This window comes from Ziziphus jujuba, chromosome 1, assembly GCF_031755915.1.
Source record: "Ziziphus jujuba cultivar Dongzao chromosome 1, ASM3175591v1".
NCBI lineage: Eukaryota > Viridiplantae > Streptophyta > Magnoliopsida > Rosales > Rhamnaceae > Ziziphus > Ziziphus jujuba.
Window position 1 is genome coordinate 6,443,835 of NC_083379.1, and position 19,292 is coordinate 6,463,126.

The window sequence follows — 19,292 nt, forward strand, 5'->3', positions numbered from 1 at the left end:
AATAGCAATTTACTTTATTTAATCAAAGTTACTTTAATATGATTAAATTTGACAAAACAGGAGTAAGCTAAATAATTTACCCCAAAAACAAAAAATGGTGTAAGCTAAATAAAAAAGGTCTTCCAAGAGTTCCCACCAAGTATATTATAAAGTAGTTCATAGAAAAGAAAGTATATTTAAAATAATGATTAAAAAAATATATTGTACAGTAGTGATATAATGATATTTAAATTAAATATTTATCAAATTTATTAAATAATATCTATTAAAATGTTATTAATTAATATATTTATATAATTTAAATATAAAATTAATAAATTTTTACGTAAATAAAAAAATTAATTAAATATTAATAAATAAATAAATTTAATAGGTATTTTTGCAATCTAGAATATTAATAATCAAAATTAAATAATATCTCAAGGTAAAAAAATAATAATAATAATATTTCTATTCTTTTACTTTAATTCCCGTGTTCTGAGAATTGTCCCCTCAGCGGCGGACCGACCTACCTCCGCTTCAAAGGTTTCTTGTTGGGATTATGTTCAGCAAAATGGAGTTAAAATAGAAAAATATTAATTAAAAAGAGGAGAGCGGACTAACTTCTTTTATATAATAGTTTCGAACTGAGATGCGAAAAACATTATACATAATAATAATAATAATAAAATTAAAGGGCAGATTTTTGTACTTTTATTTATTATTATTATTATTATTTTGATAGGCAGGTTTTTTTATTTTTAGATGTCAAATTTTGATAAATATAACTGCATTAAGCACAAAAGAAAGGGGACCTAGGAAACGATTTATCCCATGTTGCAAACCACAGTTTCCTCTTATAGCATGTTTGTTAAAAAAAAAAGTATTAAAATAAATTGATTCTCAATAATTAGTTTTTTTGAATTTAATTTTTTGATAATAAATTTTTTTAAGATCTATTTTTTAATAGTATTTGTTTGATTATAGAAGAAAATATAATTTACTGGTAATTAAATAAGTTTGTATATTGAAATAAAATGATAAAATTATATTTAAAAAAATACGTAAAACTAATTTTGCAGACAATTTTAAAATGACACATATTTGGGAGGATTCACTTTTCATTTTAGTTTCTTATATTGTGAGATTTATTTTCTGCTGGGATCCACAAATTTTTCTTTTTAAAAATTATTCAAATATGAAAAAATTTTATTTTTTAAAAAAATTTAAAATTCTCACTAACTTTATTATCATACAAACACCCTATTAGAGGATTTGGGCCAAAATATTGGCAAGACAATTACAAAAGGAAGGATTAGAGTGAAAAAGCAATTTATTTTCCTTGATCGTTGTCTTAGCTGCTAAGTCTGTGCATATATTAGCTTTCCTTGATGTCCAAGAAACCTTCCGGTTGTTAAACTTCAACTTCCCTCTGATCAAAGAGATTAACTCCGAAGTTTCCCATTGGTACAGTTCAATTTTTTCATTTAATTGGTTTACCATAGCTTGTGCATCACACCTCCAATCCTTCTTGATGTGATTCCGCCTGAGCCCGCTCCACCGATAACCCGCTGGGGTGCTGACTCGACACGGATGAAGACTAGGTCAATCACAAGAGCTCAAATTAAGAGATTTAAGGGCAACCTGGGAGTATTTATACAGAGGGTAATCAATCTCAACAGAGCTTGTCCATACTTGAAGATACAAAGCCTATTCGAAGTATCAAAGTGGTGGAAGCCGATATGGACCCAGGTGACGGTTTTGGTACATTATTGGAGTCCAGGAAGCATAAAATAGTTCCAATGCTTTATGGGTTCAATACATATGCCTAATAGGTCATGGAATCAAGTTAAAGCAGCCTCAAATGCAATCAAAAAGGGCTTGTACGGACAGCTTCAACAATTTGGCTGAATTTGCTGTATTGCTTGCTTGCTTTACTGTATTTTACTGTATTAGCCTTTTCATATTTTTCCAAGCATGGGCAACGTGTGGGACTTCATATTCAGCTTATTTGGCATCCTAGAAAGCATCTAGAAGCTGATTTGAAGCTCAAAGAGGTCAAAGAATTGGTCAAAGTCAATGTAGTCAAAAAGCTAGTATTTTAGTTTCCTAATTTTATTCTACTTTTTGTTTTAGGAAACTACCATTATTTTTAGTTTCTATTTATTTATTTTCTGGACAAATAAGATTAGGAAAGTTATTATTTTATTATTTTCTTTGTAAATTAATTAATTCCTAATTCAAAATAAAGGAATTAATTAATCCAAATTAGATTAGGAAAAGGAAAGTTTCGGCCAAGGTAGAATTCTTCATTGAGTGGCCGGTTTTTCCTAGGGTTTTTAGGGTTTATTTTGTTTATTTCAAAGCCTATTTAAAGGCTTATTTTTCATTAATAAGATAACTTTAAACTTTGATTTGATTGAGAAAATACTTGTGAGATTAATTATCTCTTTGTTCTTTGAGAACACCTAAAACACCATTAGAGAATTGGTTGTTTTAGCTTGACTTATCAATAGGTTTTCCATCCCCTATTATGGCGTCTTCATTATACCAAGGTTTCTAACCACAGGTTGGTTAGGGGTTGAGGTCCATTCCATTAGAACTTGAACTTAATTAAAGATCCGGGCTAATATAATACGGGTTTAGGAGCAGGTCGTCCTAGGTTCGTATCACTTCTTCCATCCAAAATTTTCTACCAGGTTTAGAGACCATTCAATGGCTTTAATTTCGACAAGTTCAGCTGTCATAGGCTTCATTGGCTTTGCTGCTAGTAGCAAGACATTTCCTTTGTCGTTTCTTACAATCAAAGCAATCGATGAACGACATGGGTTGTAGACTGTATTAGTGTTTATGTATATTCTACCTTTTAATGGTGGGAGCCATCTTTCTTTTTCCTGCGTGGAGGACGCTAATTCTTTTTTTTAGCAAAACCAAATCATATTCCTCAACTAGGGACTCCCATCTTTTCGTGGTCATATTTATGTTGCTTTTGTTTTCAAAAATTTATTCATTACATAGTTCCCAAATCACACACAGTAATGAAACAATCAGCAGGGTTGTGAATTTCTTACCTCCTAGCACAAGGCTTAGCTGAGTGGAAGGATTTACACACCATCTCACCAAATCTTGGGCATTACCTGATTCCACAGCATCCAATTTCAATCTGCATTTGCTGTTAAAGTCTACAGCTCTGGTTGCTGGGCGATTGAGGAACAAATGGGTAGGTGTCTCGCTGGAATAGCCACAAAGGGGCAGCTTGGGTCTCCTATACCTGTTCTTTGATATATAATGGTCCTTAGTGGGAGGACTTCTGAGGCTAGCCTTCATATAAATAAATTTAATCTCTCGTGGAGGTTTACAACCCAAATTTCCTTCCAGAGGCTTTCTCCGGTTTTTTCATTGGAGGCAAGAATTTTGTGACAACTTTTGACAGAGAAAATACCATTATTGGTGCTTATTCAAAATAGCTTGTCCTTCGTAGTAGGCCCGTATGTGTTTACACTTCTGATTACTTCTATTGTCTCTTGGTCACATAGCTCTTGAAGTATGTAAACGTTCTAGCCTATAGAAGTGGGATCTAGTAGGTCAACCACTCTTATTGCTTGAGAGCTGTCAGCACCTTTCTGGACTTTAGGAGTTTTGCCATTGATACCAGGAATCAAAGGGTCCTTCTAGGGGCCAATTGATCAACTATTGCCAATTTTGTAGCAGAAACCCTTTTTAATGACTTCTCTTGAGCTGAGAATGTTTCTTCATACGAAGGAGTCTCCAGCCCTTTTAGATGTCAAATTTGTTTTCATTTTTTTTAATAAAATTTCATTAAAATATTATTGACACCTTAATTTAGAGCCCATTTTATCAGCCACTAAAAGATACGAAAATGGTTACTATTTCACCAGAAAGGCAGTGATGTGGACTAATAAAGAATCCTAAGCCAGATAATTGCAGAAAATCAACACAATTCTACTAGCTTTGAAAATAACATACTCTTGGATGAATATGTCAACAAAGTGTGATATTTTTCAAAAAAACAAGGAAAAAGAGAAAGAAAAATAAACTATAGAATGCGTGTAAATTTATTTTCATGTGTAAATAGAATAATTCATTTTTATTAATTTTTTAAAATATAATAATTCATTCGGCCCAAAATCTAATGGTCCCGATTGTTTAACAAGGTCCAGCCCAACCTCGTACCAAAAAAATTGAAAGTAAAAGCCAGATCCAACCCAAAGGCCCAATAGTCTAAGCCATATATGCAGTAAAATTCAATCTCCCACGTATTAGAAGACCACATCGGAACCAGGAGGGGCAAAAAAGAATGGGTTCGGCGTCAGCTCTCAAAGAGCTTCAGAGAGACCTGGAAACTAAAGCTAACGATCTAAGCAAAATCCAAAAAGGCAAAGGATATGAAATCGATTTCTCTTTCCAGCTTTTAACCCCAATCGTCATTGATTTTATTTATTTATTTTCATATATTCGAGCACATGTTTTGTTTATGGCGGAATAAGAGTCTAACATGGTGTTTGCGGCTGTATAGATATCGCAAAGAATCACCAAGTGAGAAAGAAGTACACTATTCAGCTTGGAGAGAACGAGCTCGTCCTCAAGGTCTCTTTTTTTTTTTTTTTTTTTTTTTTTTTTTCCTATCCCCTTTCTGTTTGGTTTCTGGGAAAAAAGCACGGATTGTGAAAGAGAATTTAACACAGCAGCACAGAGTCCTGTTTTGATTTTTAGGAAACGAAAAGCTTATCTAAGTTAACAAATACCATATGTGTATGAGTTTTGGAAATGATTTATCTTCCTTTCAGTAATATCGGCATTCTGATTAACTACTTCAAATGCCAAAAGTTAAAAAAAAGGGGAATTAATCGAGATTTTTCATTCTAGAGGTTGTTGATTATTGAAAGAAAATGGATACTTAACATTTAAATTTCTTGGATTTCGGGTTTGCAGGAGTTGGATCTGCTGCAGGAAGATGCAAATGTGTACAAGTTGATCGGTCCAGTGCTCGTGAAACAAGATTTGGCAGAGGCCAATGCAAATGTGCGCAAGAGAATTGAGTACATCTCTGCTGAATTGTATGCTTCTGTTTCTATATCTTGGTTCTTTGCAATTTTACTTTAGCATGGAGAATTTAAATGTCTGAGGAACAATAAATGAATTTTTCCAAATTTACATACATTGACCAGGAAAAGAATAAAGAAAAAAGGGGAAAAAAAATGATTTCTAGTTCTAAATTATTGTAGTTTTGTTGTCGATGTATTCACGTTGACCCGTAAGTAATAGGTTACTTCAATTCTAAAACAAGTTGTATATTTCTAGGTTGTTTGTTGCAAGTTAACAGAAAATTTACTACCTTGTAAAAATGCATTCTAATGTCTTAAAGAATAAAGAAAAAAGGGGGGGAGGGGTGGGGGGGACGATTTCTAGTTCTAAATTATTGTATTTCTGTTGTCGAGGTATTCTCATCGACCCATTGGTTGCTTCAATTATAAAATAGGTTGTATATTTCTGGGAATGAGGGCAAATGTAGTTTGGATGCTAATAGAAAATAAATTAAGATTATGCTCAATTGTGTATATCAAGTCATCAAAAGAGGTACTTAGCAAAAATGATAAATAATATGGATTGAGAATTTAAGTAGAAATAAGTTTCAGAATGGATTTTTGGGAAGTTTTGTGGTTGGGTGATAGATTAGCTATATGATGGTTATGATGCGTACCTTTGAGAAAAACTATATGCTAGGATGTAATTTGTATGATTGAATGGAACTTTTCGCTTCACTTCTCTTTTAGGTGCTTATGTGACATAACATTTTTGTTTCATATTTTTTTAGTATTAATAATCTTCTTCTTTCCTTCTATGAATTATCTATGGCATCTAAATGGAGTCATCGTAGATATATATATATATATATATATATTTTATTGTTGTTGGTGGGTATCATTGATTGTAAATTTGTATATTTCTGCAACAGGAAGCGGCTTGATGCAACTCTTCAAGACTTGGAAGAGAAGCAAAGTAGCAAAAAAGAGACGGTTTGTATCCTTTCTCTCTTTCTATATATATATATATATATATATTTATCTCAACCAAGGTCTGAAGGTCTGACTATGGCATCTGATTTTAATTATATATATATATATATTTATCTCAACCAAGGTCTGAAGGTCTGACTATGGCATCTGATTTTAATCAGATTGTGATATTATGTCTATGCATTTTAAAGATTTTTTTATATCTGCTTTGTATAACAATTATAGCAGTCTTATTAGTAGTAACTGTTGATGATGTGCAGTTTTGACATCTTCTTCTTCTTTTAAATAAGTGACATAATATGTTAGAAAAGTGAATAATTAGATTGGGAGGAAAATAATTCCCTCGAAAAGAACAATAGTCAGACTAAACTGATAAATCCAGCAAATTCAAAAAGTATTGACACACGGAGTTCCCTCGAGTCTGGTAGCTCCGACCTGTTTCACTTGCTTTCTTTTATTTTTTATTTTTATTTTTATTTTATTTTTATTATTTTTTTGTTGTGTTAAGACTAATTTTATCTTCTCTTTTGGTAAATTTTTTTTTGAAGGGGTTACTTTGATATAACCCTTTTAGTACCTGAGACAAGGGTATCGGACCTCTGTTTCATGAAATACAACAAATGATATTGAGTCTGCTTGTTATACAGGATTCAATCTGTTTGAACTGTTGCTTAACTCAACCCTGAGACATTATTGTGGAAATGATGGCATTTATTTCTTGCAAAATATTTGCTATGTTTTCATAATGTTTATCTTTTTGCTAGGTTACAGCCTTTGATAGAATTTGTGTTTGTGCATTCTGGTTGTGGTTGAAGGTAAAAGGTTTAATGACTTTACAAAGTCGAATAAAATGAAGATGGAATGGATTTGCTAAAGTATACATTACTGTATTTGTTTTATTTGTTTTGTGCCTTGTAACTTTCATAAAGAATTTATCTAGCGTGTGCACTTTATAAAGAGTTATAGCTGGTTAGCATCTCATCATGTGTAGCAAGTAGTTCAATGTTAATTCCTTTTTCATTGGAGGTTTTCATTTTGCAGATCCTAAAGTTACAACAGAGGTTTCAGTCTCTCCAGGCTGGAAAAGCCAAGGCGTAACTTGCCTTCCTAGTTTTTCTTTGTCAGATAATATTTTCTATCAACTTTTTTGAGGCTGATTGTGTTAACTGTCTTCTTCTTTCAGCATGTAGTATCTTTGTCCTTGTTTGTATCTTGTGCCAAAGTTACCATGACAAACTATCATTCACATTCTAGGTATTGTGGGATTTTAGATTTGAATGCTAAATATCGGTTTCTTTTGTCTGTAATACCTATTTTTCCTTCTTTATTGTTACTGTCATTTATTTATTTCTGCTGGGAACTTGAATGTAAAGTTGAACTCCCATGAGCCGAGAATACATTGTTTCTTTTGTTGGATAAAATGAGAGGAGACTACTATGCTGACTAAATTAACCATGTGTTTCACCTATTATGCTCGCGGAGTCTGATAATTAATATATAAGTCTGTGTTACTCTGTTACTCTTTTTATGACCATGACTAATATATAAGTAGCAGCATGGTCGTATTAAAGGTTCGAATGCTACAGAACAAAATCAATGGCGGGCTTTTAAAATTGTGATTAACCATTTTCCAGTAGGTGGTCTGCAGTCTTGGTTTGTTTATTGTCTGCAATATGAAAATATGGATTGTTAATTACTTAGGGATTACATGGGTAAAATGTCACCCTTTAATAATTGGCCATGGCCCTTAACTCTTGTGCTTGATTGAATTTTATTCCATTAAAAGGGAAATTTTTTTAAATCCATCGGGAAGCCAATCCAGACTTGTTTGTTTACACAAACCCATGTTTTATTTTTTTTGGGTGGAAGATAAAATCTTTGAACTTATTTTGTTTGATACGTACATAGGTGGATCTCTATAAGTTATTTATTTTTTGACTTGTAATTCTACGTAGTAAAATACCATTATGTTTTTAGGCCATTAGTGCATTGCTTATTACTTAGTAAAATACCATTATGTTTTTAGGCCATTAGTGCATTGCTTTGTTGCAAAACTAATCATTAACTTCTAAGAGAAAAATATAAACTAATCATTGAATTGTAGAATGAGCCACTGACGCGTACGAATGAAAGTGGGAAGTACAACTTAATTAGTCACGGTGATTTTTCTCCCTTTCATTTCGATTACATCGTTTTCACACCTAAAAAAAATCACCTACCACGAACAAATGGATTGGGTTAAACTATGTAGTACATATGGTTACTCATAACCCTTCCCCCAATTAAATTTCATTAGGAGCGATAATGGCATACAAAATCGATAAGTTATACATTATGCCCTGTCAGAGCCATTTTCATTTGAGAGAAAGAGAGATGTATGAAGACATAACATATCTTATCTTTATTTTGCTGTAGAAAAGAATGGCTTTAGGAGAATATTAAATAACTCTTTAATTTGAATTTCATCTTCATTTTTATACCATAGGAAACTTCCGTAACTGCTCCTTAGTGTGTGTATATATATATATATATATATATATTTTTTTTTTTTTAAAAAAAGAAGGAAAAAGAAAGTTAGATGTTTGGTAAACTAATAGCAAGTCAAATAAAAGTTACAAGTAATCTGATACCTTGTTTTGTTTAAGAATTTTATGTTTATACATGTTGACGAGCATAAAAGTGTATTGCAAAAAAGGGCCGGAAAAAAAAAAAAAAAAGAAAGAAAGAAAAGGAAGAATAAGATTAATACACAATATAATAGTATAGAAATAAAAAAATAAAATCATCACTCATTCTCAAAGCACAAAGTTCTCAACCATTACTAACTTCGGAATTATAGTCACATAGATATGTATTCCTCTTCATGGCCACATCCAAAGCCCTATACTATATATGCATATGCAAATGTTAGCTGTTTCTCTTACAATAAAAAAGACCATACTCCTTGTCGGGCACTTTGGTCCTTGATCAATACATATTAACTATAAGCCACGCACAAACATGGATTTTCGTCCCAATTCACCAACAAAATGTTTGTCAGCTCTCATTCTATCCAAATCTTGCCCAAAATCAGTGTCCCTCATATATTATAAAAACCTCTAATTTGCATATTACTTAGCATGAATCTCGACGTTGTAAAGGAGGCCATATATGCTTTCGTATGTGCTCTCAACTAAATTTCCAAGAATGAAAGAAAGTAGCTTTTCAAATGTCACTAGAAATATTTCCAATCTAGTGGCAAAATCATTTTAAAAACAATGGTTCTTTTAAAAACAATGGTTCTGAATTTAAATTTCTACACCTTAAATAATTTTTATTTAAACTAGAAACAGTAATTAACACAATTCACATGGGAAAATAAAAGGTATTATTATTATTATTATATTCAAACAAGAGTTTGGTAATAAAATATTCACAAAATGGAGGCCTATCTTCCTCCCTGCATCTGTGGCCCAGATTCTGTAAAGCTGAGTGACCAACATGGACAGGACGGTAACCACAGCTACAGGCACTGGCAGAGAAAGACGCAGTGGAGATTTAAATTTAGCGAATCCAAACAGAGCTGTACGTACTTCCACTATCTACTTTGATAAAGAACATGAAAAAGTGGAAATGTACATTTTCCTATATCCAAAAAAAGAAAGATATTGTTTCGTATAGAGCGAGCTAATTGAAAAATTTATCATATTGTTTCGCAAAATATTAAGCATGCTTGCTTATCGAACATTTTTTTTTTTTTTTTTTTTTGGCTTATCAAACATCTATATGCTTGGTCAATGGACATTTAACATTTTCATGATAACATTAGTCATGAAATGCCCCATCAATCTTTAATTAATTACTTTGCTCAGAGGCTTTTCAACTAACTGTACGTTATACATGTACATATATACATTTCCATATATATATATATATGTATATATATAAACATATGTACATGTATATAAAATTTGTGTGTATATTTACATGCTATATATATACACGGATGAGAAAGATTTATCTTGATAATGGAGATCGGAGAGAGTACGTACCAATTAAGAAGCTAGTGATGCTTCATCAATTTTTTTTTTTTTGGGGGTGAATAGCTAGTGATGTTATATCAGTATGCATTAAATATGGAAATATTTAATCACGTGTGGTACTATCAATATAATCATCTCGTCACATCACGTGTGTACCAAAAAGCTTCCAAAAATTTGAAGAGCCATTGATAGTGATGTGATTGTAATGCTGATATTCATGTAATTGTAATGCCTAAAAAATATCCTCACCAACACACACGCACATACACAACAATTTTCCAATGCGGATTCACCTTCCAAAAAAATAAAATAAAGACAAGATAAAAAAGCAGAAGAGAATTTTCCAATTATTGAAATGCGGATGTCATTTAGATAATGGTTTTCAAAACGAAATTACTGTTTAAAATGCTAATACTGATGATTTTTTTGGCCAAAATCATTTTTCATTTTTATAAAATATGGATACAATTATAACATACACACTTTGAAGAATGAATATGCAAATAACGAGGAAAGGGGGTTAAAGTGTCTTAAGAACTTCTACTGCCCAAATATATATATATATATATTATAAGGTACGCACTTTGAAAAATGAATTTACGAATGCTAATGAAAGGGGAGTGTCGGAAGCACTTCCACTGCCCAAAAATCCTCACCAATATATATATATATATATTATATAGTTATAACGTTCGCACTTTGAAGAATGAATTTACGAATACTGAGGAAAGGGGGTTAAAGTGTCCGAAGCACTTCCACTGCCCCACTGCCACCGTTGATTCATTTGGGAATTACAAATTGGAATAATAATATTGGAGCTTGGGCGTTGGCTAAGCACTGCGAGTGCTACCACCAATATACCATTTCTATCCCACAAGATGGATGCAGCGCATGCTACAACTTGACAAAAGACCACGCGGTTTTTACGCATTGTAAAACACGTTACACCCCACTTCTCTATGTATATTAATTTCTTTTTATATATCATACATGTGCATCTATACGTAACTACTAAATATATATATATATATATGTAGGTACATGTCCTTCCAAAATCCCTGTGTGAATCTGTAATGTCCATGGAATGGAAGAGAATATATTGACAATGGAGTTGCCAGAAATGAATGACCAGTACTACTGCTTCTAGATATCTCCCTCTCTATATATATATTGGGCGCTAATGCATGAGCGCCACTTTCTATGGTGCCACTCTCTAATGCCTGACCTGCACCACCACACATACACATGTACCCGTTCTTTTCTTTTTTCTTTTTATTATCTTTTTGACGGTGGAAAAAAAACCTTTTACCACAAAAGAAAATTAAATAAAACCTATTAGATTTTCAGAAGATAGAGATCATTGATGGTGATATTCCCTCCATTCAAAGCTATCGCAAAGGGGGCCCCGAATATTCCATGTAACTATAAATATATATATATATATATATATATTGTATATATAACATGCTTTTTTGATTTATTAGAACTATATATTATATGAATAGCACTAGCTCCAAATTTACAAAATATCATATATATATATATATATGTGTGTGTGTGTGTGTGTGTGTGTGTGATCTTACCGTGAGATTTGAATACATGTATAAGATGTATAAAGTTGTCGTATTGGCATCTGAGAGACGTGCACAAAATAAAAGGGATGCTATAGGAGGCTTATGGGCCAATGGGAGCAGCTAGCATGAATGCCATGGGATCCACGTACATAGGCGTAGCTACTCTAACAAAATAATTATTTTTTCACAAAAAAATTAAGAATTTGAATTTTCTAAACCAACAAACCATTGGTCCCTCTTTTTTACCTTTCATTATATGCCATCTGTAATCCAAATTTTTAAAAATGAGTGAAAGCATTAATTTCCCTAAATATTCCATTGAGTTTCACCATTAATTTGCTTTAATTAATTTTTGTCTGTGTATTTTGCGTGTGTTCAAATATATTGGTCAAGATCGCCCTGTAGACCACTTAATTAACTAACTAATATGCCTCCCTTTCTTATTTTGCATGGATTATTAATTTGAATTGACGGCCGGGACAGGTGTAATAGTTTAATTGATTAATGAGTTGATTAAATTGAATATGAGTATGAACTGCATAAATGCATTAGAACCACGACAATTAATATGTAACACATGGAGCATTTATATATATATATTCATATCGACCCAAAAGTGGGGCAACCTACATGTGCATATATATATATGGATCATATATAACAATGATTCCTTAAGTGGCAAAGAGTTTGATTCCTGTATAACTTTCAGAACTATATTTCACACACACGCACACACATATATAGTTGATCTCATGATAATTTATTTATTAAATTTTAGACAGAGACTTATGGTGATTTTATTTTATTTGAATCACTTAATTTCTCAATTATTTATTAACGAGCATACTATCACATTAGTTGGTGTTCAAATTTTAGCAAATTTCATAGTTTTAAAATACTGTAAATATAAATTTACATTAAAATGCTTTTTTTTTATTATTATTTTTTTTAACTCATATGGGTAAATCATTAAAGCAAGTTATTTCAATATTGTAATATACAAGTTGTTTGTAATATACAGCATTTATATATATATATATATAATGGTTCTATCTAAATTTTCGCCCACCTAATGAGGGGAGGGGGGAATAAAATCTCAAATTTCTCCTCCTAATATATATTCAGTTGAGCCGACGTACTTCTCTCTTTCCCTATCTAAATTATAAGGTTTAAACCCTCTAAAATGTCCCAAAATGAATAGAAGTACTCGATCGTATTTGGTTTTGGGCCAATTGGCTTTTAGAATATCTCTCAAGCTATATTAACAGCTGAGGGTGAATCCAACTTTCTGAAAACAGATGCTTTGAAACTGTTTGTTTGAATGCTGAAAGGCATAAGATTTACTTGCTTTTTTCAAAAAATAAAGATTTAGATGCTTTTTTAAAATAAGATTTAGTTAAATGATAGTATGAGAAACTTTTAAACTTCCTTCATAAGCTTTATCTAAAAAAAAAAAAAAAAATTCCTTCATAAGCTGTAAAAAAACAATTTGAACTTGAGTTTCTTCATAAACAACTTTTTTTCAATTGCTGTGGGAATACAAAAATATTCTTTAAACACTACGAACTACACCACACCACTCGTGTGATCATGATAAAAAGGCAGTTTCGCAAAGCAAGGTCGACGTGCTTTTTCAAACGGCCCAAAGGTAATGCGAAAGGACACTTCATATAGTGATCAAGTTTCCAAGCTCATATGATCATCAAAGCAAATAAAGCCAGCTGCAAACTGGTATATATAATTTTGATGTGCATACAACATACTCTAATTCATATAGATAATTATATGTTCACATATTTTTAAGAAATTAACTTGATCATTTGTAGTCCATATCCAATAGGTCCAAAACAGTGCATGGTAATTTGGAAATGTGAAGACATTTTAAACATGATCTATATATATACGGTGCGTATGTAATCATATACACCCTCCCCTAGTAGAAACACATAATTAAGCTTGCACATTCATTGCGAAAAAGGACCACAAGGCAAAGTTTGGCTCTATTAGTGAGAAAGACCATTCGACTTTCCTTGGTCCTTACCCTAAGATCGGATGAAGATATTGAATTCCAAGTAATCTTGTCTTGTCTCCACGTAGGGAAAACTAGAAAATAAAAATGGATTTTGAAGTGGAATGTCAGACTCATTATTTGATTAATTACTAAAAAAAGTTAATATATACAAGGCTTAAAAAGTCAAAAAAGAGGGCCATTTCTCTCTCTTTTAAATCTGAAACTCCAAATGCCCTTTGATAACATATTTAAAAAATAAAAAATAATTTTTTTTTTAATATAACTGAAAACCCTAATGAAAAATAGCGAAATGGGATGTCTAATCCTGCATATATATATATATATGTGTCAATAAGTGATAGGACGTTTAAGGATAAATTACATATATATATACCCCTTAAAAAAATATTCTGCTATAACAGTACACCTTAGCCCACGTTGATATGAGTCTAAGTAAAGGGGATAAGTACGATTTGCAACCACTAGCAAAGGAAAGGGGTGTGGACCATGAAAATATGCCTCATCACATGAGATGACCGAATAAAAAGCCACATTGAGGGCTGAGAATACTAGTTGCTGCCGGCCTTGATTTGGTCGCACCAAATTGCCTCTGAAACCATAAGCTAGAAAAAAAGCATATCATATCAAAGAATCAACTCCTGCTTGACGGCAATGTGATGAGTTTTTATGTGGTTTTGGTCCCCGGTGTCCTCGATTCATTTACTACTACTTAATGGGTCGTGCTGGCCAATTATCACTTTGTGGTGGGGAACATATTTCGCATCCTTTTCATTTTCCATCACATTTACTAATTCCTATCTGCTAACAATTTAATATATATATCACATACATAATAACTCGTGTATATATTTATATGCACATGTATTTTATCTGTTTGTTTGCATTAGGGTATGTTTGTCAGAATCCATACATAGATTTTTATATATGTATCTTTGATTCCCTACTTTAGATAAAATATAAGCATAATATAACTATGTGTATGTGGTAATTACTATGACAAGTAATGTATTCGGTTATTTATTTATTTATTTCTTTTTTATTTTTACAATGGAAGTTGGGAATTCAAATTAAACATCATTGCAGGGAGAATTTTTAAGGTTTTGAATCACTTAATTGTAGTTAACATGGTATATTCTCTGGTGTTAATATTACAAATAACCTATATACGGTAAAGTGACTTAGATAAGCATGCATGGTTTTTTTTAGGGGTGGGCACGGATTGGGTTGGTTTGGTTTTGGATCGAAATACAACCCAATCCATACATATCGGTTTTTTTAATTTACAATTTAAACCAAACCATTAAAGTATTAAATCCAAACCAAACCAAACCATTTATGATCGGTTTGGTTTGGATTGGTTGATCGGTTTGAAACTTATTAATTTATAAATATATAATACAAATAAAAAAATTTTCAAATATAAAATATAAATAATAAATTATAATTATCCAAACATAAAATACAATTAGAATAATACAACATAGTCTACAATGGCAAATAAAGAAGAAAATGTAGCAAATGATATATATCATGCACTTATTAAATAGCTAACATTAATGTCATCATTTCACTCTTATAAAATCAAATTAAAATTGTTAGAAAAAATAATGTAAAATAATACATTCGTCAAAATTCATTCACTCAAGAATCAATACATAATTCTTTTTTTTTTTTTAACTTTAAAACTTTGGTAAATCATAAGTCAATCAACGTTGACAGATTCACTAATTTTAGTTGATTATGTAAGCTCTACAAAGATCAAAACAATAAAATTAACAATAAATTATATTTAAACATTTATATATATATATATATATATATAAGTAACAATTGGATACAATATATGTAGATATATATATGATGGGGATGTAAAAAAAATATATATATTATGGTGATGGTGATGGACTGATGGTGGGCGGCAACAAAGGTAAATGTTTAGTTTAGCATTATAACTAACAATTTGATTTAGGATTTGGGATATGGGAATGTAAAAGAAAAAAAATATATATATATATATTAAAAATCAATATATAAAAATGGAAAAAAAAATTAAAAACTAATATATAAAAATGAAAAAAATATTCTAAAATTAATATATAAAAATGAAAAAAATAAAAAATATATAATTTTTTAGTTATATAATATATTATTTGGATTGGATTGGATTGGATTGGATTTATATTTCCAATCCATAACCAATCCAATCCATACAATTTATAATATTTTGAACACAATCCAATCCAATTGTTGTAAAAATCCAATCCAAACCGTTAAAAATGAATTGGATTGGACGGATTGAACGGGTTGGATTGGATTTTACCCACCCCTAATTTTTTTGACTTTTTCTGCAATTTATGTGTGGATACGATTAATTTCATTTCGTGGGGCAATTAAGCGGGTATTTATTTATTTATTTATTTTCCTTTTTTGGCCAACACTTGAGATGGTATCTAGCTAACTCATCAACGTACGTTTACTGGAGGCAAATCAGGCTTCGTGTACTCATGTAAAATTCACAAATTTACTTGTTCCTTTTTTTAACTTAATTTTTTATTTTTTTATTACAACTCAAGAAAAAAAGGGATTTGCATCCAAATTGAGGTTTAATTTTCTGAAATTGTTTAACTAGTAGATCAAAATTATAAAAGAATACACAAATGTTTGATTATTTGGTCCAAAATGTATGTAAATCCACCATTTGGTACAACACAGTTTATGATTCATACATCAAGATTCCTTACATGAAAAGTAAAATATTGTTAATCATTAGTAGTCGTATGCGTAGAAGTGTTGAAGTGAACAAACTATTCTTGTCGGATTATCTCCTATAAATTTGTTTAAAACCGTAGTGTTTTGACAAAATATACATAATATAATTACAAGTTCGACCAAAACACATGTTTAGAGCTTTATTAATTGTTTCCTACTTTTGACTTGTTGGTGTATGCTTTTATGTTGGGGAATGGAGGCTGATCATACCATGGTGTTCTTTATATCAGCTAGGATTGATTCGTTTTTAACTTGTTCTTTCTTGCTGCTTCCATAGGGAAAAAAAAAAAAGAAAAAAGAAAAAAAGAAAGAAAGAACAATCTCATCTGGTTAGATATTTCATAATCTTGAAAAAAAAAAAGTAAACTCATTAACATATATGAATTAAAGAAGTTTCAATTTTACACTCAAATCAAAAGCTTCATAGCTATCTTGAAGTTAATAATTAACAATGATGATATCTCAAATTTGACTAGATATTAATCGGCTTTTTTTTTTTTTTTCCCCCTCTCTCTCTTATATATATATATATATATATATATATATATATATATTTGACTAGATATTGATACGCTTTTTTTTTTTTCTCTTTTATATATATATATATATATATATTTATATCTAACAACATTTTTATTTTTTAATATTTTTTCTAAAACAATATTAATAAAAAATATAACTATATTATGAATCTAGCTAGATATGTTTGTCTTGACATAATGTACATATATTTATATTAACTTCATTGCAAATATTTAGAAGGATTTTGTTATAAATTATTCCTATTTATCTATCTTATAAAAAGAAAAATAAATTTTAATAAACAATCATGATTTTTTTAGGATATAAAAATAAATGAGTCACTTGAGTCTTTTCTATAAATTGTTGAGCTATCTAAATCTAATATCTTAAACTACTTGAGCCGAGATTAATATAGTATGATACAGTGCTCTCATTGTCAAAAAATAAATAGTGACCCCACCAACCAAGATAAATATAAGAAAAAAAAAATTACATTACAAATTTGCAATATAAACCTCTGGCTTACTGATAAATAAAAGAAGTACAATGATTACCAAAACGGAAAAAAAAAAAAAAAGAAGTACAATGTTTTTAATTTTTATTCCTTTTTTGGTTTTTGGTACTTTATTGGTGGGGGCGCGGGTTTGAACTAGGACAAACTTGTTAAGCTGGACGGCCTAACACACATCGAAATGTGTGTGTATGTGCATGTTATATAAAGAAATTAAAGATCCAAGTTTCCAATTTGTTAAAAATTAAAACCTCAATTTAATTTAACTATAGAAATCAATTAGAACAAGTGAGACTTAGACAATGCTCTTGCTAATTTATAAACTACCCTCAATCAATCTTCTAAAATTTTGTAATGCCTCAAAAATCAATTCTTACAGTGAGCATGATATATAAAGTGAATAAGCTCTTATGTCAATTCTTAAATTACCACCCTTTTATTAGTATTCTAAATCCAAGTCATGTTAAATTATTATTCACTTTAAAAGTTTAAACTGATTAAAAATAAATATCATTATTATGTTTATATTACTATAACATCGACCCACCTCTTAAATAAAGATTTGATTGAAAATTTGGGCCTATAAACCACTAGTTTAGGCAAAACGTCTAAACATAAACGAAGGAAGTGGACCAAAACAGGAAGAGAAGGTAGTGGGGGTTTGACCAAGTGATACATTTGTTGAAGATTCTGAACAACTTGATTCAAGATTTTATTATTTTTTTTAATATAAATTTTGGAGTGTTGGTGGCTTTGTTTCCTACAGAAAATGGAAAGTTGGTAGAGGAAGAAGGTAACTGAAAATGGGGAGAGTATGATGAGGGTTTTGATAGGGAGAGCTATCTGACCCACCTTTGTAGAAAGCAACATTGTGCTCAGTGACCTGCCTTTGCCAAATTCACCATATGATATATAGACCTTTTTCCGATTACCAAAAAAGCTTTTATTGTTCACATATATCCTGCGCATTGTATGTGATCACACAAAGAGAGAGAGACTTAGAGAGAGAGAGAAAGAGAGAGAGATTTTGCTTTGAACTCCTCTTTATCTCAACCAACAACAATGATTCAAATTTTTAATAATAAAAACAATAATTTAATTAGATAGAAGCAGGATGATTTCTCTAGATTTCTTTTTACTTGAAATGATTTTTTTTTTCTTTCTAAAGTTATCTTCTACAAACTACCCTCCAAATATTCTTTTTTAAAAAGGAAAGAAAATATATGCAAGATGAATAAAAGTAGGGGCATTGAGAAGTGAGAAATTATGTTTTGTTTTTAATATTCCTCTTGTTGTTTTGGTAGCCACTACTAATAGAGAGTAACCATTATATCTCATATTTTTAGTATTGGAATCAGAACTGAAAGAAAGAAAGTTTATAACTAAATTAATTAGATTCATAATTAGTACTTACAAATTTATCAAATTATCAATTTTGGATAAGACGAATACGTAGAAAATATCAAGCGCACTTTTTATTTCATTTCCTCCAAATTAACCATCCATTTCTAATTAGAAGGATTAATTTTAATAGATTTGTAGAAGGATTAATCTCCTTCTACTATCCTTTCCCTATCCCACTTGTCAAGAAGTTTATTTTCCTCGTTTTCTCCATCCTTTTCTTTATTTCCTATCCACAACTCTTACCAAACTTATATTTAATGTTTCATTTAACTATGTTTCAATCAATTCACGAGTCACTATAGCCGTGTTGAATATATGTGTGTGTGTGTGTGTGTGAATGCATTTCTAGGTTTAGCAAGTACGCGCTACTAAATATAGAGGGGGAGTTTGAGTTGCCGTCCTTTAACTGTATTCTTAAATCTTCCAAGTAATTATTTTCTA

At 30.7% G+C, this 19,292-nt stretch overlaps 1 protein-coding gene across 2 annotated transcripts; it reads left to right on the plus strand.

Moving 5' to 3' along the window:
• Positions 1-4,216: 4,216 nt before the first annotated feature.
• Positions 4,217-7,324, plus strand: LOC125420745 (prefoldin subunit 6). 2 transcript variants are annotated; one of them, XM_060814163.1, is made up of 5 exons: positions 4,217-4,376; positions 4,517-4,587; positions 4,933-5,057; positions 5,957-6,076; positions 6,150-6,183. In XM_060814163.1, exons 1-5 carry the CDS (start codon positions 4,298-4,300, stop codon positions 6,166-6,168), a joined length of 414 nt encoding a protein of 137 aa, XP_060670146.1. In that variant the 5' UTR covers positions 4,217-4,297; the 3' UTR covers positions 6,169-6,183. The 2 variants fall into 2 exon arrangements, with proteins under 2 accessions (XP_060670146.1, XP_048323687.2); XM_048467730.2 differs by lacking the exon at positions 6,150-6,183 and adding an exon at positions 7,059-7,324 and having other exon boundaries at positions 4,218-4,376; positions 5,957-6,017.
• The last annotated feature ends 11,968 nt before the right edge of the window (positions 7,325-19,292 follow it).